The sequence below is a fragment of the Seriola aureovittata genome, chromosome 10 (assembly GCF_021018895.1).
Source record: "Seriola aureovittata isolate HTS-2021-v1 ecotype China chromosome 10, ASM2101889v1, whole genome shotgun sequence".
NCBI lineage: Eukaryota > Metazoa > Chordata > Actinopteri > Carangiformes > Carangidae > Seriola > Seriola aureovittata.
In genome coordinates, this window is record NC_079373.1 from 25,630,950 (window position 1) to 25,652,469 (window position 21,520).

At 43.3% G+C, this 21,520-nt stretch overlaps 1 protein-coding gene across 3 annotated transcripts in view; it reads left to right on the top strand.

The window, feature by feature from the left end:
* The window catches only part of LOC130176370 (metabotropic glutamate receptor 8-like), a 121,400-nt gene extending 100,146 nt beyond the window's left edge, over positions 1-21,254 (top strand). For 2 of the 3 annotated variants that reach the window (XM_056387409.1, XM_056387410.1), the window contains exons 9-11: positions 941-1,876; positions 17,591-17,837; positions 20,626-21,254. In XM_056387409.1, the coding sequence (XP_056243384.1) occupies positions 941-1,876; positions 17,591-17,837; positions 20,626-20,675 (1,233 nt within the window). In that variant the 3' untranslated portion in view covers positions 20,676-21,254. The remainder of the gene's footprint in view (positions 1-940; positions 1,877-17,590; positions 17,838-20,625) is intronic. The other variant, XM_056387411.1, reaches the window with a different exon arrangement.
* Positions 21,255-21,520: the final 266 nt, after the last annotated feature.

Genomic DNA, 21,520 nt, shown 5'->3' on the forward strand with positions numbered 1-21,520 from the left:
AGCAATTTTAGGATTTTCGTTCTCCGTCTTGGACTCAGCAGTTTGAGAAAACAGTTTGAACTCAACTCTTTAGAAATTTTTTGATGTGTTTCCAGCATCAAACACAAACACAACAGCAGGAAGTAACTTTTTTTAAATGCCAGTAAAGCAACAATTACTGCTTTTTCTACTTGAGAAAAAGCGAGAGTAGACTGGCTCTTTCTTCATCAAGAGTCAAATCATGAACGCAAAATCAGAAAACTCTTTTTAGTAACGAAAACACACACCTGGTGCCGTTATTCAGAAGTTAATCGATAAAGAAATAAAATAACACACAACAGATGTTTAAAATCTGCCGAACACGGTGGAGAGGACCGGAGCCACAATGCAGTTCATTCATTCAACCAGGTGTGTTTAAAACCCTCCACCCTGTTTCATCGGTAAAGTAACCGGAGCCTGAAGGGTCAATTCCATTGCTATGGTTACCTGAGATCGGATTTAGAGGAGTTAAATTAAGACTTTATCTCACCATCGTCGAACTAATTAGACACTTGATATTAGACAATGTTACAACAAAGTACAGAAACGTACATATAAACATACACTATGACACGTAAAGTAAATAAATAAACCTCACCAGCTGCACCAAGAGGGAATGAATGATCCAAATCAAATCACAAAAACGGGCATCGCTTCACCTTTTTACCGGAACACAGAAAACATTCTTGATTCCACGTGGTCTTCGTAAGGAAAATGTTACAACTTAAAGTGTCCCGTGCAACACAGGCGCAAACTTTAGTTCCTTGCATATCCAAAACAAATAAAAGAAAATATATAAATCACAAATTAATCACGTAAATAATGTGTGCAAATAAAATATATCAAATGACAACATATAATATTTTTATGGCAGTTAAAAACGTTAACCTGCCTGCCCCCCCCCCACCCCCCCACCCCGCAGATGGAGGCCCTGCAGTGGACCACCGGTGACTCCTCCCTGCCGGCCTCGGTGTGCAGCCTGCCCTGCCGGACGGGCGAGAGGAAGAAGGTGGTGAAGGGCGTGCCGTGCTGCTGGCACTGCGAGCGCTGCGAGGGATACCACTTCCAGGCCAGCGAGTTCACCTGCGAGCTCTGCCCTTACGAGAAGAGACCCGACCAGAACCGCACCGGCTGCCAGTCCATCCCCATCATCAAGCTGGAGTGGCACTCGCCCTGGGCGCTGGTGCCCGTCTTCATCTCCGTGCTGGGCATCGTCGCCACCACCTTCGTCATCGTCACCTTCGTCCGCTACCACGACACCCCCATCGTGCGCGCCTCTGGGCGGGAGATGAGCTACGTGCTCCTGACAGGTATCTTCCTGTGCTACATCATCACCTTCCCCATGATCGCCGCGCCCGACATCGTCGTCTGCTCCTTCCGCCGCATCTTCCTGGGCCTCGGCATGTGCTTCAGCTACGCCGCGCTGCTCACCAAGACCAACCGCATCCATCGCATCTTCGAGCAGGGCAAGAAGGCAGTGACGGCGCCGCGCTTCATCTCACCTGCCTCCCAGCTGGTCATCACCTTCTCGCTCATCTCAGTCCAGCTGCTGGGTGTCCTCATGTGGTTCGCCGTCGACCCGCCGCACACCTTCGTGGATTACGGGGAGCAGCGCACGCAGGATCCCGAGAACGCGCGCGGCGTGCTCAAGTGTGACATCTCTGACCTGTCGCTCATCTGCTCGCTGGGTTACAGCATCCTCTTGATGGTCACATGCACTGTTTACGCCATCAAGACGCGCGGCGTGCCAGAGACCTTCAACGAGGCCAAACCCATTGGATTTACTATGTACACGACCTGCATCATCTGGCTCGCCTTCATCCCCATCTTCTTCGGCACGGCGCAGTCGGCAGAGCGGGTGAGTGCTTCTCTGGTATATCTGTCATGTTTTATGTAATGTGGAGCCCCGACAGCAGAGGTTATAAAAGGAAACACACACAGTCAGCACCAGTTCATTTACTCTCACACCTGTAAGGTTTCCTGCGACACTGATGACACCGTGATGAAATCCTGCTGGTTGTCATGGTGAAGCAGAGAATCTCTCACTCTGCAGATGAGAATCTTCTTTCTCTTTTTTATTCTGATGCTTTTTGGGTTTTTTTGCTTATAATTGAGGCAAATCTCAACTTCCTTAATCATGTTTATTTCAAACACTTATACGGAAACTTTACCATCAAAATCCAAAGTCATTTCTAAAACAGTGGATCCTTGATATTCGTCAGAACTATTCAAAAACTAATTTCTCTTCTCTTGCCAGAAACCGTCAGACTCGTTGGCAGATATCGGTTCTAGCTAGCAAATTAGCGTTAGCTTTGTAAGTTGGGAGAAAAGTCAGGTGACCTCATTTTAAAATGAGAAATGGGGTCGTGAATACGCGCTTGATGTCAACACGCCTGATGTTGTGCTAGCAGACTGAGGCTAAAGCTAGCAGGTTCCAAAGCTAAAGGTTTCGCTCTGTGTAGCACGATAGAGCTAATTAGCCTCAGTATATGACAGTGTGGTGGGGGAAGATGTAAAGTAAGTGGACTGAGGGACTACAGTGTGAATCTCCCCGAGTCCAAATTCAACTAGAAGGACACTCGGCGAGCGCGGATCTCCGCTGAGGCTAATACGAAACAACATGCACCAGACTTCATAAAGAAAAGTGAAATTCATAGTAAGTGATTCGGATTTGCCCCGAAATTTAGTGGGTTTGTCACTGGCTCATGCCCCGCCCCTTCACCAACTTAAGTGCAAATCGGTTCAGTACTTTTTGCGTAATGCTGCCGACAAATGAACAGACAGGGGTAAAAAACTACCTTCCTTTGGTAGAGGTAATAATAATATTATCATTTTCAGATGCAGGACTGTCTTTGACTGAGTTTGGAAACACTGATCTGAGTGAGTGATTGATGACTGATTGGTTTCTGATCACCACAGGCTCAGCACGGACGGCTCTGCAGCCTCTCGACACAAAACTAATTAGAGCAGAATTAAATTTAGCACATTCAGACAACAGTTTTTGGGTTGAGCTTGCTGTAAGTGAGCTGCCAGATGGAGGATTTTGCTCATTATCATGTCTGTGGGGAGATCTGGAGGACAGGTGGAGCGATTCACTGAGATTTCCCGCTAAATATAGTTTATCAGTCTTTCTCTGCTGCTACTGTTCAGATACTAAAGATGTTGTATCTGAGTTGTTTTTACTTTGATGGAAAGGGATTACGTTAGGAACGCTCTTCATGGCCGTTAACAACCCTGATACTTGACAGCTGATTTTTCAAGTTTGTGTAAAGCTCCGCGTTGGTCTAGTGTCAGCAACTGCTTTGATGGACTGCCACCAACCAGGTGAAGTTTGCTCTGGTGAAGGGGAAGTGTGTGAACTTCCCATGAGCCCGAGCACCGAAAGAATTTCTTGTTGATACAGTCTTAAAAGTTGCACTTGACAAGTTTATTTTCTTGACCTTGGAAACAGGAGCTGATGAAACTCCATTCATTCACTTTCTCTTTATGGATCCGCCGAACTGCCCCTGCATCACCTACAGAACTGTAAGTTTCAGACACTAAAACTAAAATTCGGGAAGTCTTTATTTATCAATTAAAACAAAGTGCAACAGAAAAAAAAACTAAATCTAGGTTCACAGGTTTGTCAGGTTCTTTGCAGGTAGGTCGTTTGAAGCATCTTGGAGAAACTGCCGCAGCTCTCCTGTGGATTTAGTCAGTCTCGGTTTCTTCTTTCTCTTCATTAAATCCCAGACCGACTCCGTGACGTTGAGATCAGGACTCAGTGGGGGCCACGCCATCTGTCTCAGGACTCCTTGTTCTTCTTGTCTCTGCAGATGGTTCTGTATGTGTGGGCTCGTTGTCGTGCTTCAGAACGAATCTGGGATCAATCAGACGCCTCCCTGATGGTATTATGTGACAGAGAAGAATCTAAACATCTAAAATCCCTAAAACTTTTACTCACTATTGTCTATGTGAGCAACAGACACGTGTTCAGCTCACTCTCTGACTCACAATCCCTCCAGTCAGTCTCCCCTTTCCTATCATCGCTAAAAGTTTGTGAAGCAGATTCATAAAGCCGCAGGATTCACACAGATTTTTTTGCTCAAATGAAAACATTTCCAACCAGCCGGGGTTGTGCCTTCGTGTCTGTTTGCATCGCTTTGGGCGAACTCGTGTCTAGATGAAGGATAGCATCTACATCCGATGCCAGAGATCACGTTTTAACACAGACAGTTGATACCATCTCCCTGATCCAGTTCAATTTGCTGATAAAGACTGTGAGATGGAGTTGAAAGCCCCAGAAAAAAAAAAGTTAGAAAGAGAAACCTTTGAGCTTCGGCTATTTTGTTACACAATCCGAAGAAACAGCTGAGAAACTGAAATGCTCCCTGATCTAATGAGGACTACAAATGCCCGACAGCGGTTTCAGTTTTACCTCCGGTTGTTTTCAACCTGACGGAGCAGATTCTGAGCGACTGCTCAGACCCGAGGAGGAAGATTACATCACCTGACCCTGACCCCAAACAGATGGAGGTGTGACACAAAGTAGCCGGTGGCTTCCCGCTTCCTCGGCTTCAGAAAAACCACTTATTCTGCAGGAAATCTCATGTTTTTACTCACGAGCTGCAGCCAAAACAAACCGAATATCATTTTTACCAAGAAGAACATTTCCCTTTTCATTATACCGAGAGCAACAGCGAACAGACAGTTTGTTTTAAAGCCCCCCGGGCATCCACACAATTAACCGTGGAGAGAAACACAACAAACACCTCAGGCCTCATTATTCACTGCACATTGTTGTGTCTTCTGGTCCTAGTGGCTGTGAAGATGTGACGTTCCATGAAATTAAACCGGGTGAATCAATAAACACCTGTACAGCAAGTAAACATTTAAAATTTAACTACAAGATTTTTTTTTCTTTATGCCCGAGTTGATTTATTCAGTGAAATCACCTGAATGGAAACCGCTCTGTTGCCTCGATACAGGACAGTTTGAAAATATCTTTAAATGGAAATAACAACTAAAGCTGAAGGTATCAGGAAACAGTTTTTACCTAAAGTTAAATCACTGAATTAAGTTGAAGCGCCAGTTGAGATAGAATCACTGAATGTTTAAATGGTAGTTAATGGCAGTTACATTATATATAACAAGAATACATAATGTTGAAGCAGCAGTTGAAACAGATTTAGATGCAGTTGTTCAGTGAAGTTGTTGTGTCATAACATCAGACTTCAAGTGTTAAAGTGTAAGCGGTGAGTAAAGTTGAAATGAAAGAGCTGAAAGGAGTTAAACCGTCAGTTTAAAGAAGAGATCGACCCGATGTTCAATTGTAATATTCAGCATTTTCCGATTATCGGTGATTTTATGTTTTTTTTTTAACCGATAAAATAAAATATCTCTGAGTAAACGTGTTACTGCGTTATGTTCTTAAAGGGGAGCGGTAAAACATCATCTGATAAACTATGAAATTAAAGAGCATCTTTAAGTCACCAGGTGAATCAGTTCAGAGGTGAGAACCGAAATCAACCAATTAACTTCAGTCACTTTCCAGCCTGTGCATACACCTGATAATTACTAATATACACTCATTGTTCAGTTTATTAGGAACATCTAGATACAACTGATGTAAACTAATACAACAGTCCTGCAGTGAATCCTGAAATAGTTTTAGACAGATGTTGATGATCACTGTGGGGCTTGTGTGTAGAGCTGTGTTACATCATACAGGTGTTTCTGTTATGTAGCTACATTCACTGATATAAATGAGGCGGACGAGATAATAGAAACACCTGGATGTTAGGTGAGGTTTTGTGTTCCAAGTATCGGTTCCCTTGATTACTGATGATCAGTATCTGTATCGGCCCTGAAAAGAACATATCGGTTGAGCCCGGGTTTAAAGGGAAGTACTGAGAAAAGATGACATCTTAGTTTGTGTCTAATCACTAAATGGAGTCTGATCAGCTGAAGTGAAAGAGCTGATCACAGATTCGGAGCTGGAGAGGAACTGAAACGTGTAAAAACTGAAAGATGTCAGTAGAAGTCTGGAGTGAAGTGTAAGCTCTGAAAAGAACTGGACTAACAGCTAGCTAGCATGAACACAGTGCACGGCTTTTCTTTACTTTATAACTGTGTGTTGTAGTTTGGTGCAACTTTCTCTTAAATACCAATAACGAGCTCCATGAGTGAGAGGGGGAGGATAACGGCGGAGGGAGACCCGCTGTCTGGGTTCTCCTGGAGCCTGATCACTAAATCTCTATTTGTTTGATCTTGATGTGATCAAAGGGAAGAGGTTCTGAACTCTACATCAATCTCCTGTTACCCTTATACACTCTGCTCACATACTATTATTATATTATCGTTATTAAAATTGACATCCTTCCAACTGAGTCCTGTTTTCACCTGCTGTGTGTCAGAGAAATGTTGATGATGAAACTCGAGGAAATTATTTCTTATGGGATTTATTTTTGGATATGTAGAATTATGGAGTTTAACTTTTGTGTTGATAGATGGGGAGAAAAAAATCCATATAAATCTGGAGTAGTCTGGCAAAGAGACGACGAGTTCTGGATGCTGAGGGGAAAGTAAAAATGTTTCTGAATAAATCAGCAGAGTCTCAAAAGTTTGGAAGTAGTATGAGAGTTTGAATAAGTTTTTTCCCCAAGTGATGTATTGGCAGACTGTCGGCACAAGCGCAAGGACGAAATAACAAAAGCATCTCTTGGAGAAGAACTGAGAACCCCTTTCCACCCGGTATTAACATGTGATCCGTACTTGGATATCTTATTTGGAAAAGGCAAAAACACATGTTAATTCATCTGTAACAAATAACTGACAGCCCCGTTTTGTGTTTGGATTGTTTACTTGTATGTTTCCTCTCCTCTCGGCCGGCTGGCTCCAGATCTTATTAGACGTTAAGCTGAGCAGAACGAGCCGAGGCAACCTTCAGAGAGAGAGTTACAGTGACTGAAAAGGCCAAACTGACAGCCGATCAGCGGCGCTGATCCCTCACTAAATGAACAGGCTGACCTCTGACCTCCTGTGTATTTACGGCCCTGAACGCTGACATTTAGCTTCAAGAACAACTCCAGTGTGACTTCAGTCAGATGTGTTGTAAACAAACTGACTTACAGTCACTTTCTCTTTGATATTTTTTCTATTTTGTATCATCCACATGACAACCCCCCCCCCTTAGAAACAGGCTGTAATTATTAAATATGTTCGTATACTGATTATAAATTATAAATAGATAAAGTGCTACGATACAGACCTTCATTTCATCTTACTGTTACAAAGTAGAAGATCAATAAGATTAATTCTTCATATACCATTCACTCTTCAATCAGAAGAGAGGAGGCTCTGAGCCTCTCTTCTGATTGGCTGACTGTTTTCTGAGTGATCCAATATAAATATAGCAGATTGCAGGTAAAAACACTCAGAGAAACCAAATCCTGTAAAGGTTTGGATGGTGGGTCCAGGTGGGCGGGGCTTGGTGACTGCTTTGTTGTGACATCACAAAGTTCCAGAAGTCCTGACGGCTGGTTTTAAGGCTCAGTTTCTGAATACAGGCTGTGTGCATTTCTCTGTGGTATGAGGCTTTGATACTTTCACAGTATTAATATAGAAGCTAGAGCTGATCTATAATCACACTACACATGGACACAGACCTTTACACTGGAGGAGCTTTAATGCATCTCCAATATCTAATAATCCTCTAATAATAGTAATGATACAACACTGCTGAAGCACCTTCACATGGGAACCCTTAGTTACTTTTGCTCTTACTTCTGTACTTGTACTAGTGTTAGGCAAGTTACTTGAAAACTGATATCAGTTATTGATTGAAAAAGTAACTTTGCTAACTACTCAACAGGTTACATCACTTTACTGTCATCACTCAGCTCCATCAAAGGTGACCTTTAGTAACTCCAGATCCTCCACACCTTGTTTTCGAGCCAGTCACACATAGTCGTAGTTTGTTGTTGAACCGTGTTGTGTTGATACAGACAGGTGTTTCTATTTTATTATCCCGTCCGCCCCGTTCATATCAGCGATGGCTGAGTAACAGAAGCTCCTCTCAGACAAATCTAATGGGGCGGTCCGTCCCTCCTTTCGTTGGATGTCACGCTTGCTACTATATTTCCATTTTGTTTTTGGTGCTGGTGGTGCAGGTGAGGAGGCAGGTAATGTCCAAGTGCCTCCACACCATTACTGTTGTCAGTCACAGCCGCAAATGGGAGTGAGGTACCAAGGGTCCCCATTAAAACGCCTTGTTAAACACAGCTCTGAAGCAGAGCAGCGTATTGATCTCTGCACATCTTCATTTGTACTCGAGGTGTTCGGCCGGTTGTACCTGCGTGGCTGCAGTCGATGAAGATGACGGCAGAGTGTTTCTGTCGTCCTGCTCACTGTAATTAACTTATCACGCACTTGTCTGTCGCTTCGTCAGACTCTCACCATGTTATTGATCAAGCCGAATGTCTGTTTTTTGAATAAGTACGAACACTGACTGCTCTGAAATTAGCTCGTTCTCAGTCTTTGTCCGAGCTGCAGAAACAAAATTAATGTTAAAAGAAAAGAAAGAAACTTGATCTGAAAAGGACTAGAGGATAATCAGACCTGATCCAAAATGTATTGGACCTGAACTAATCAGCTGATCTTGTAGGTCTGGAGCAGGAGTCTCCCTCACGACATTTACAGCAGCAGCAGTGTTCGGCTCTGTGCCGGCTGTGTGCCGGCTGTGTGCCGGCTTCAGCTGAGGCCAACAGAGAGAGAGAGAGAAAGGGAGAGAGAAGCTAAGGAATGAATAATAAGCACATGAGAGGTGCCGGGGCCCTGAACGCAGCACCAGCCGCCTGAGGAGGCGTTCACATTCACAGGCAGGTAGACGGGAGAAGTCAGGGCTGCTGGGAGAGAGCCCTGCCTCCATACATAATGAACCAGGCTTTGAAATTCAGCTGGAGGATCCCAGAGGAGATTACCATGCAGCCTCCACCCACAGCTGCTCCTCCTGGGAACCCAGCTCCTCTGACCCAGACTGATGAGCTACTTTATCATATTAATATGCTAACGGTGACATTATCAGTGTTTTTATCAGCGTCTACAACAACTTCTCACTGCCAGGATTTTAAGTGGGAGTATTAAAAAATAGCATCAACTCCTCTCTGACACATGGATCTTACATCTCCAGATGGAATAAGCTCAAATTTTTACCAAACCACATAAGACACGTGAAGCTTTGGAGGTAGAAGTAGTAGTTTTCTCTCTCTTGGTGACTCTAGGCTAACAGTTTCCCCCTGCTTCCAGTCTTTATGCTAAGCTAGGCTAAACATGTTCTGGATGCACAGAGGTGAACCTGATCCTTCTGACGCTTCTGAGCCAAGAAGGGTTCACCTGGATGTGAACTGTTCCTTTAAGATGAATTCTCCCCGTCACCGTCACTTTCCTCTTTCTTTTTCTGATCATTGAATCATTCAGATTTATTTAGATATAAAGTTTTCAAAGATTTCTGACACTTTCAGACTGTTGTCATGGACACCAGAATTTTAAAGTCACAGCATTGTACCTGGATTATTTTAATGACGAAGCATTTGTTTTGAAAATCTTATCAAAGAATATGTATTACATATTTATAAAAATTGCTATACAGAGACATAATTGCTGTAATATAATGTAAATACATTGAATGTCTGCTTCAGAAACAACGCAGACCACAGATCGCAGCAAAAACTGATTTGATTTATCTTAATCTTGAGGATTATAACTTTAAACAGTTATTAAAATGAAGCAATTAATTATATTTAAATGAATTAAAAAAATAAGGGAATTATTACTTTTATACGTATAATTATAGAATAATACATCCATGCCTTTATCCAATAGACAAAGCATGAAGAAATCAATAATACTCATCAATATTGTTCAAAATCATTCTTTTAATAAACTAAAATTAAGAAGAGGCGCAAAAATAATTAGTCTGTGTCGTTTGTGTTGCTGCAGATAAAGAACAGAAGCTGGTTTGCTGGATATGAAAGTGTTGAGATGCTCGTTAATGTCCCGATTAAAGTATTTCATGGTGAAAAATGGTAATTTATTTAATTCATTTGTCTTTAAACGATAATTTCACAGATTTAATCCCTAACCAAGAATCCACCTTGACACCCGACGTGTTTGTTTTAGTTGCTGAACGACATAAAAACCCTCAGTTGATGCCTTTTCAACTGATTCCATTTATTCTACTTCTCCTTTTTTACAAAAAAAGAAATACTGCGTGTGAGCAGCAATCGGCTTCGCTCAGCTGCTCATCTTCTTCATGAGCCTCAGACCTGTTGAGAGGAAGTCGATACCAACCACAGCGTTAGCGCCTGCCCTCCGCAGCTGTCGTTTAAGCAGAGGTTGCTCCGGGCCAGATGAAGAGATCATTTCACCTGTTTACAGCAGAGAGAAAGAGAGATGAGCAGGAACGACAGGAATCCTAATGTCTCTCCGAAAAACTTCCCCAGTCTGAAACCTGACACCTCAAACACTCTCATGACGAAGAGCTCTCACCTCTGCCGTATTATTAAGGAATAAATGACGTTAAGGTTTGATAATTTGCTAAGATGAAACACCCGTAAATGCTCCTGAGGGGCTCGGTGACCTGGAGCTTCCTCTCAGTGTCTCTGGAGGTAAAAATCTTTATTAGATTTTTCTGAGGGATCAATATGAGAATCTGCTCATCCACAGAACTCGAAATGGATCAAAGTCGAGCGGAAAAAGTTTTTACAGAGGGATCAGATCATGAAGCCGCGATTGATCGTTGAGTTTCATGCTAATTTTATTGTATAATCGCTTTTTGTTTTTATCTTTTTATGCAAGAGCCGGAAGCATTTTACGCCTCGACAGAACCTCTTCAACCTCTGTATGTTTTGCCTCAGGATTGCATCTACGCTTTTTGTGGATGATGTAGTCCTGCTGGCTTCGAAACAAGACCGTCTGCAGCTGAGTGTGGAGCGGGTCGGGTCGGGTCGGAGTCAGCTGCAGGAGAGCGTCTCAGGGCAGAACTGCTTCCCAGGCCGCCGTCATGCAAACCGTCAGAGCGCTAACACAAGTTGTTGATGTAACAGGCCACGAATGTTCATCTGGGAGACAAAAGATCCAGATTACAAAATACAAAAATGTGTGACTGGCCAATAAACTTGAAGAAAATGCTCAATAATAATCTTAGTATTAATAATAATTATAATAATTTGTTATTAAAGTGGAGGCTACATGTGCGCCATGTAGTCATAGCAGAAATATGTAAATATTTACATATATTTATAATTAAACTGTTTTCTGGTCACAAGTCTTCACTCATCCACAACAGGAGGTGAAGTGATGCATGATGTCACCTCATCGCTGCTTGTTGTATTATTGCTGGTGAAGTTGACTGTTCACGTCCACCGCTGTGTCAGGGTTTTCTTCATGAGTGAAAGTAAGAGATTGGTGCGGGTGTTGAACCAGCAGATAATATACTGAAAGGTGATGTAAACAAGCAGCTTTAGTTAGTTTCTGTGCAGCTGCAGTCATCCTTCAGGGCGACTCCTACAGGTGGCGTCTTGTCATCACAGGTCAACTCATCAAGACACTCCACTTTCCTGTTTCCAAGCGCCGTCCCCTGAGCGCTTCACTCTCTGCATGATGCGTTTAATATCCCAATCCAAAAGCAGCAGAACCTTCAAATGAAACTTCCTATCAGGATCCTCCTGGACCACTTCCTGTGCAGGTTGTCAGGGAGTGGAGGAGATCCACTGTTTATTCATGTTAACTAAGTTAGTCTAGATATACTGTTACAGCGCTCAGCGGACTCCTCAAACTTCCTCGTTCTGTAACTCAACCCAGAAAAACTGCCGAGTCCCAAAGTGTCATCAGTGAGAGGATTTATTGGAGCTGATGCCTGATGTCATAAAAGTTATTGAGTGTGTCTTTAGGGAGGGTTTTTCTTTTTTTAACTTTAAGGAAACACATTGAACTTTGTGAGTGTGTGTTTGTGAGTGGGAAGCCAGTGAGGGATTACGTGATTATTATGAGGTGAAAAAAAACAGAGAAACAGGAAAAAGGAAATCCAGTAAGAGATTTGAGCACAGAGCTGTGGAGGGAATACTTTTTCTTTTTTCTCAAAATCTTGAGGGAAGTAGTTTTTGCAGATTCTTTGCCTGATAATTGGATCTGCCTGAACCGGAGCTTTCACTGAAGTACAGTACGTGCCAACACAAAAAAATACATATATATAAATATATATAAGAATGCTGAAAGTTGTTTCTGCTCGAGGTCAAGAATGTACTTTTGTGGAAGAGAACGGGACAAATTAAAGCAACTAGAGAAACGTGGTGAAGACTCAGTGCGACTGTTGAGTCATGAAACTCGATCGCAGCTGCGGACGAGTTCAGCAGATGGAGAACCTGTGGGCGACGGTGCCCAGCATTTGTGAATCTCCCAAAAAAAAAAAAAACGTCGGTGGCGTAATGAGTTTAAATCAGAGTGCCGCAGTCGGTCCCTCCGATAACACTGGTTGCAAACTGATGGAGAATGAGCTCATTATGCTGAATATTCTTGTGTTTTATGATCCTCCCCCGGTTCATCCACCTGGTCTCTCCTCTCCCTCCTGCCGCTGACGTTCACATTAAATATTTGCTGCTCCAGTTTCCCCTCGGGCCTCAGCTGCTCTCGGCCTTTCACAGTCATGAGCTTTAAACCAGTTCTGCTTTGATCAGACAGCGAGGTGGCGTCCGGGTCACACAGACAGAGAGATGTACGGTCACAGGATTCAGCCTCCATTAACCTCCTGAACCTTCGCTTCCACCTCAAACTCCCCGGTTAAGTAGATTTAAAGTTGGATGATTCTCAAACTGAGTGAAACCATGAGACTTTTTTATGACTTTTTAGATACATATCCCCAAACGAATAAGATAACCCATAATCCACCTCTCCGCTCTCCGTGTTTGCTCCTTCTGTTCCAGACGATCTTTCTGAATTAGATTCTAAATTAGTTATTAATGCATAATTTTAACAAATATTACACCTGCTGAACAACCATGTTTAGCACTATAAAGACAAAGAACAGCTGAGGCTGATGGGAGTAAGGTAGCCTGAATGGGTCGACCTTCATTTCCACGTGGCGTCATCAATGGTCGCAGGACAAAATGCCTCTGGACACAAGGGGAGAAACTTACCACTGATCAGAGCAGTGAAACGTGACGTAGAGCAGAAGAAATACATTTGAAACTTGTGCGGCAAACATATTTTTCTAATCAACAAACGCTGTAGTTGTTCTTTTTTTAGAGGAAATATGTTTCACCTCAAATGTGAAGCTGACAGTGGCACTAGAGGAAAAGGCAGAAGAGGCGGCGGCGGCGGCGGCGGACACATCAGAAAACTGTCCAGTGGAAGCAGAGCATGTAAATTAAGTGCTCAACACAACACACCCTCAGATCCTGTCAACTGGTTTGTGTCCGTGCGTGTGAACGCACCATTAAGACTGAGTGGTCGTCCTTCCAGCGCTTCCTCACCTTTCTCCTCCACTCGTGTCACCGGGCGCTGACTTTCACGCCGCTCACGTCATAACAGCTTGTTTCGGAGAGGCCACATAAATCACTTCAGAGCTTGTTTTTTCTCTCAGGCGCACAAATGACTTCATGCTTCACTGTCTGTCATACATTTTCATAATGATTCCTCGATGCGTCGCCGGAATCACCGCCGCCGTTGTTTTGGGCTCTTGGGGGGAGTCGGGGGGGTTGGGAGGGGGACTCGCCATCTGTCACCACATTTCCTGCCTTCCTCTGCGTCCTGGTGGCGGCGCCCCGTCAAGGATTCCCCACTGTCAGTTTGACACTCAGTCAGAGGGCCATTAACCCGGGGCCTCGACTTAACGTGGGGCCGGTTGCCATGGCAATACCGGATGAGCTGCGGTGGCAGTTGGCGGGCAGTTGTGTGTGTGTTGGTGGCAGTGCGCAGGTGTGTTGTGACAGATGCCGCAGGGTGGGGAGAGGACACACAGGTTTGTGCTGCCTGGTTGAGCTCTGCATGGTGTGTGTGGTTGAGCGAGCTTGAATCAGACTCTCTCTCTCTCTCTCTCTCTCTCTGATAACTGAGTCGATGTTTCCTCCTCCTGCAGTCGTCGTTTCAACCCAAAACGAGTTTTATCAGCGTCACCGGTGGCGACGACACTTTGGTGCTTCCAGTCACAAGCACGCACAGCAGACGTTCGCTGCCTTTTACCCACGATGCACTGGATGCGGCTGCGTCTCGTTTTGCCTCTGTCGCAGCTGTTAAAGACGATCCGTTGCTTCCAGCTGGTGAGCTGATGTCCACCGGAGCGTCGCACTCGCAGCTCTTTTCTCTGCTCCACCATCGTCTCTCTCCGGGTCCGAATCTGCTGCAGCAGCTCACACCTGCGAAGCCTGAAACTCACCTGTGAACTCGTATAAACGTATTTGTCTTTTTACTGAAGAGGTCGGCAAGTAAGTTTGACCTCGTGCCATTTTTTGTGGAATCCTTTAGATGGCGGCCAGAACGTCATCAACGCCCAATTTAAGATATTGATAATAATGAAGCTGGAATTCACTTAGTTAATGTTCATGTGGCTCACAGTCACATATTTACTGAACAGGTGTTGTTGTTATGACACATCGTATGTCCTGCAGTTTTTAAGAGGTCTGTCAACAGCTTCCTGATGGAACCTTTCAGAATAAAAGCTTACAATAGCTTGAAATAAATCAGTGCTGAGAAAAAAAAAAGAACTTTCTCACGCTGTTATTTTGTGGACGAAATCGCTAAAGAGGAAGTGATTCTGTGGGTAACTGTTGCTGCCAAGATGGAGATGTATACGGACTACAGCCAAAGTGATAATGAGCATCTTCAGGTGACGGTAGATTCTCTACTTGGACATTAAAGCTAAATGTAGGACAGTGAGTCCCACACAAAATCAGATTATCAAAAAATTATAATTAAAATTATTGCTGGCGGACCAGTTTTGGTCCGCTGGCCACCAGTTGCCAACCACTGATTTACTGTATTTAAAGTATTTTTTCTTGTTTGTTTCCGTCACTTCTCTAAAGTCTGTGAAGCAGCAGAACGAGTTTTTACCGTTTTTCTTCTAATATTCACTGTGTGCTGAAAATGTGTTTTAATCTGCTGTAAAGAATGAAAAATGTCAGTAAAACAGCTGTTAACAATATATTATGATGGTTTAGGTGTTATATTTCAACACATCAGATTTTGTCAGTGATAGAAAGATAAAGTCTTGAACTTATTTAAAAAATAAAAAATAAAACAAAACAAGCACCAAACACAGACGATTGAATCAAGAAATTATGTGACATCAGTTTATAAAGCTGTGATGATAAAGTAAACAAAAAGTTGGACATTTAATCTCCCATCATTCAACTCTGGAAGAGTTGGACTCATTGCTAATCAAGCTAGCACTAGCATGAGGCTCTAAAGCCCCTCCCACCACCTCTCCTCAAAAAGGTACATACTGTGGCTTTAAACGACAGCGAGCCGTCACAGCATGACAGAGATAACAACACACAGGATCAATAGCCTCACACTGGCTCATAAATGCAGCACGGAGCCTAATGATGCGTTCAGGGTCATCCGTCAAAGCGAGACGAGGAGAAAGCGTCGCGGCGTTTCTCTGCTCTGCTGTGGATGGTGTTTAAAGACGGAGATTATCGGGAGTTAATGATCATCCAGCTGCTCACACGACGGAGCTCCAGCAGTTCGTCCACTACTGGAAACATCAGGTTGGCACGGACGCAGTTAACGAGGTGACGGGAGGAGGCGCCGCGAGAGCCGCTCTGTGTCATCATTACTGTGTTTCAAAGCTCAGACCGCGGTGTCCACCTATTTGTTTCTAGTTCATGTTTTTATAGGTTTATTTCCCTCAGGTGCATCAACCTTAATCTTACACAATTATGAACACGACATAATTGTCTATTTGTTTTTATATGTTTATTATGTTTCTGAATGCAGTATATTTAGTGTATTTATTTTATACATGTGTTCTACTTACTTTTATTTATTTTAGCGTCCCTTGTACAGCACTACACACTACAAATGTGTCATAAATAAAGTTGAATTTCCCCAATTTAGCATTTATTAGCAGTAAAGAAACATTTAATAAATTGTTTCTAACACACTATAATGTAATTACAGGCAGGTGTAAGTGTTTATTAATACACAGTATGTGTCAACAATTATTCCAACTTCTTCTAAAAAATGTTCTTCTATATTATTACCACAGAAGGAATTACAATTACAATTAAGTACTTGCTTACAGTTACATTATAGTCTGGTATAAACCATTTATTAAATGTTTATATACTGCTTAATAATGTTGAGGAGTGGGACAATGAAACCGTACACTCACTGCAGCATGTCAGCACAGCAATAAAAGTCCTGATTAGAAATTAAGTTTCTGTCCACTGAAACACACATGAGGGCTTTTAATTTGAAACGGTTACAGGAAGTGTAACAGGGTAAACGGGAGCAGATCAAATCAAATATTAACTAATACTAATATGAGCAATAATACATATCAAACAGAGGGAATTAGAAACAAAAGCCCGCCTCTAACGAAGGCGTTACCTTTATGAGTCGAGGTAAATAAAGGTCCCGAGGAAAGACGGTTGTTGAAAACTGTGAACATCCCCTGACAACAAAATAGAAAGTTTTGGCGCCAAATGCTTTTAAAAAAGCAACAGCAAAATGGGAAATAATCCAACACTCGGCCGACCAATGGTGTAACTTCATCACTCGGCCTCAGCTCAAAAAGCAGCAAAGAGGAAGTAATGTAACCTGTAAATCTGATCCGCGCACTCCACTACAACACAGGAAACAGGAAGCCAAAATTCACCACCATGACTTTCCCACCAGTCAGCCGGAGGGTAAACACTCCCGACAGGCTGCCTGAGCAGACGATGTCATCAGCCACAAACGCCAGTGTCACCACATTGATTCCAGTAAATGAACCGAGCCGGGTCGACCATCTGTTGGTTTTAATGAAGACTGATGGAGAAATAACCGCTGAGCTCCGTCCTTCAGACCATCAGATCCTCAGGTTTATCCGTTTGTCCCGGAGGGAAAATCATCGAAACACCGTGGGCGAGGCGATGAAAGTTTGTCAGGCGTAGCGGGTCGCGCCGGAGAGACGCTTAATAAAATGTGAGCAAACAAATGAGGGAGAGAAATAAAAGTTTGTTTGTGGGAGAGGACAAACAACAATTAATATTTTTAGAAAATGTTTTAAGGGAACAAAGAGATTAATTTGTACAGAGCATGACAAGTTCATATTAAATATTGTGTGTATAAGTCAACAGCACATACACCAGTGTTCAGCCTGATGTAGTTTAAATTAAACATGGATGATTTCGTCTAAATGAAAACCCTGAATTTAAAGTTTATCTTTAAATTTGGACGGAGATCTGTGGATATACTTCACATTTCATGTTTTTTAAAATGTTGCTATAAATCAGTTATTCATGGTACAAATTGGTATTTTGTGAAATTAAAAACTGGTTTGTGATTGGTCATCCTCTAAACCCCCCCCCCCCCCCCCCCCCCCACTCCTCAGATGTACATCCAGACAGCCACGCTGACCGTCTCCCTCAGCCTCAGCGCCTCCGTCTCTCTGGGCATGCTCTACATGCCGAAGGTCTACATCATCATCTTCCACCCCGAGCAGAACGTCCCCAAACGCAAGCGCAGCTTCAAGGCCATCGTCACCGCCGCCACCATGACCAGCAAGCTGTCGCAGCTGGCGGCCGAGCGGCCCAACGGCGAGGTGAAGACGGAGCTGTGCGAGGGCGTGGAGGCCAGCGGTGAGTGGAGGAGGGGCTTGTTAGGATGTTTTAGGTGGAACCCGATTGGTTGACAGCTGGTGTCACGGTTTAATGCTTTTGTACAGGTGTCAGTCGGATCAGTTATAGGCGACTTACAGGTAGATGATGCTCGTACACTCACAGGACGACGTCTTATCAAACATCATGTTGAAAGTTCCTTTTCTGTTCAGATTACGTTTTTACCTGTTAACAAACCTACGTGTTCTGATCCAGAAATTAAGAAAATAAGTAAGTTCAAAATCCCAAACGATGTGATATTCAGTATTTATGTTGTTTAGTTTTACAAAAACACCATTTCCCATAAGCCCCAGACCATAGTTGCCAACCTGGCCGCAGAGGTATTTTAAGTGGGCTGACGAGTCATTTGCAAAAACCTAATAAACTTATATATTAAAAAATTTAAATATAAATAATGTTTTTAAATGTTTTATTCCTGTATTAAGGCCGATAACTGTGATAAGCCAATAATAGGAACTTTTGTGTTGTCACTTCGCCGCCGCACCACTTCGTGTACTACGTATTGAGCGCTAAAAAATTACAGCCATTGCAAAAATTTGGAGTATCAAAAATGGTTAGCTGGTTAGCAACAGGAAAGAAAGACAGATGGTGAACTGATGAGCGGGCTGCCAACATTTTGAGATTTTCACGTGGGCCATTAGTTGGAAAAGGAGGCGAGTCCGTGAACAACTTTAGAAACGAGCGTTCATGGAGGGAAACCAAGTTAGAATGACGCAACAACCCGCCCTGCTGCACTTGTAGTTCATTTTTCACGGGAGCTGTAGTTTCACGTACGGTTCCTGCTGTGGTGGCTGGTGATTTGACCCAGAATATGGAAAGTTAAACCTCAGGGATCACGCTTCATCTTTCCAGAGACACCAAAGAAAGAAATGCTAAATTGAGAGATTGCATCTGGGTTACAGAAGCTCGTCTAAACCTGACGTAAAAGACTTCAGCTCTCTGTAGGTGAGTGAGCCTGAGGCAACGGAGCTAATTAGAATGGGTAACCACAGACTTTTGGCCATAGGTGTCTGATTCTGGAGAGCAAGAACAAGAAGCACTGCTCCTCCAAAAATCACAGTAGAAGCATTTTCAGTCTGGCAGAAATAATGATGAACAAGCAGAAGACGTGTGAAGTTGATACTGTTAATAATTCTCTGAACACTGTGGGAGGAAGAGTCAGTTTCTCTGTAAAGACTTTCGATATCTGGCGTCTTGCAGGTGAAGAGTCAGAGTGAAGCCTCTCCACTGTAATGAGGATTTAACAGGAAGCTGACGTTCAGACGCCACCTGAGACCAGATCTGATGAAGCCAAACTGTTTACAGCTCAGAGTTACACTTCAAAGCCGCTTCTCCGTCCGTCAGCAGAAAAGTGGGAGAGGTCGGATTGTTTACTCGTCGGAGATGTGCTGACTGAACTGATCTGCTTTATCTAACAAGCAGCAGCTTCTCACATCAGTTTTATTTTTCTCAACCTTGCACGAGGCTGAACTTCCTCACTTCTTTTATCTTGAGTGCTCGGTGTGAGGGGAAGAAGTCACCAAGAAGTAAAAGATTCAGTTGTGAGAAACTACATGAGGTGAAAATGCTTGTGAGGCGTGTTTGATCCACAATATCTAAGCAACTGCCAGATATGTTAGCTTTGTAGTTAGCAGTGGGGGGAGCATCGGTGCCGTCGGAGAGAATCATTTTCTACCGATCTTACTGTCCTAAAACCGTGAAAACAGAGTCGTCCGCCCGTTTTGTTTTGTTGTTGCTAGGCAGAAAACAGGTGAAAAGTCTAAATAATCTCCTTTCCTAACCATTTCTCCTCGACACGCGATGGAAAACGTCATTAAGTCATGGAAAGATGCGAAGGAGAATTAATATGGACTTTGGAAAAGATGATCGTTGTGCGGAGAGAACCCGACTGCGCTTAAACTTAGCTCTTTTTTTTTTTTTTACTAACTTTATTTATAACACCACAGAAACAAACTGAACAGGATTGAAATGTTGACATTCACATTTATGTGGGTCATGGCTGCTGCTCAGATACTTCCAGGTCATTTCACTCAGTTTCACCTTCCTAAGCAAAAAAGACTTTTCGACTGCAGCCATTGGCTAGAACTTCATCATACAACTCACCTGTTTAAATTTTATCAAGGCTTAAAGTTATGGAGAATTGAGGGTGCGGCCTCTTTGAGTGACAAGTGGGTTGAGCGTATGCTTGCCACAAACCGGCATGAACCGAAGCCTCGGCTTCACATACGCCCCTCCTCTTTGCCCGTTTTTGGATTAGCTGGGTGTTAGGTGGCGGAGTCAGGCACTGCCAAGATGGCGACGGCAGAGCAGCTCACTCTGAGCGGCTCACTCTGAGCTTCAGAAACCTGTGTGTAACCTTAATTTACAGTCTATGCTCAGGAGCAGGAGTCAGGGCCCAACTCGGGGTCCAACTCAGGGTCTAGCTCTGCGTTGGTTCTGGCACTGGACAGCTGAGGGTCTGGGTTGCTGGGCAGTTTAGGGGACCTACATCTTCGTGGTCCACACTTTCTTCTACTGCGACCCCTAGATACCTCCTGGAAAAGTAAGGAACGCGACAGAAGGAAGGTGGACAGTCTGAAGACATGTGGTGGATGTATGACAGGAATCGTGACACATAGTTTGTTTATTCATCACATGTGAAGTGTCAGTCTTTTATTATTTTATGTTTGTGATTCACTGACATTTGAAAATCTGTTCAACTTCCAGGGGAGTCACTTTACAAACCTGCTCTTTTCTTTTCTCTCCTCAGTGCCTCCAACAAAAACCACCTACGTCAGCTACACCAACCACGCCATGTGAAGAAACGACACCTCCGACACAAGGACGTCCCTGACGAGGAGGTTTCTGTCAGACGCAGACGAGGCAGAGATGAGGTGCTCTGAACAATCTGAAGGAACAGAACGACTGACAAACTGAACCAACACATCCATGGTGTTTCTATGTTTACAGACCGCAGGGAAACGGGCCTGAGCGGCGCCGAAAACCTGAAAGGATCACGACTAAAAACCATCTGAGAGACCGCGAGGAAGCAGGAGGATGGAACTGAAAAACTAAAAAAAAACTAAAAAACGTAAACTAGTCTTTAAAAAAGAAATCCAAAAAAAAGAAATTGTGGAGATCAACCATATTTGTTGTTATTCTAATTGTACGTTTAAAAAAAGAAAAAAAAGAAAATGAAAAAACTTGTGGCTGTGAAAATTTCTGATTCTTGTCTCATGTCGTCCGTCCGTCGACCTGCATTATGACATGAGTCCGTCGCTGGTTGCGGCTAACGGAACGGTAGCTTTTGGATGTGAAATGTTGAAATGCTGTGGTTGAATTGAAGCATGCCCGTTTTTATACAAATGATCTATTTATAATAAAGGAATGTTTCACAGGTCGGTGTTGTGTTTGGGTCTGTTTGAGGGGGAACGTTCGAATAAGAACGTAAGAACAATATGTGCATTACTGTTGTTTTGTTTTGGGTTTGGTGTCTTCTTGAATTTCTTTTTCAGTTTAACGTCGTCTACTTCCTGGAAACAGAAAATGTCCAGAGACGCTGATGATCCTCCAGTGTGAGAGTCTTGACATCAGGTATCAGGTGAGTACGGTTCATCATATCCATCCATTTTTACAGGAAGTGTCTCTGAAACAAATTGAGTCAA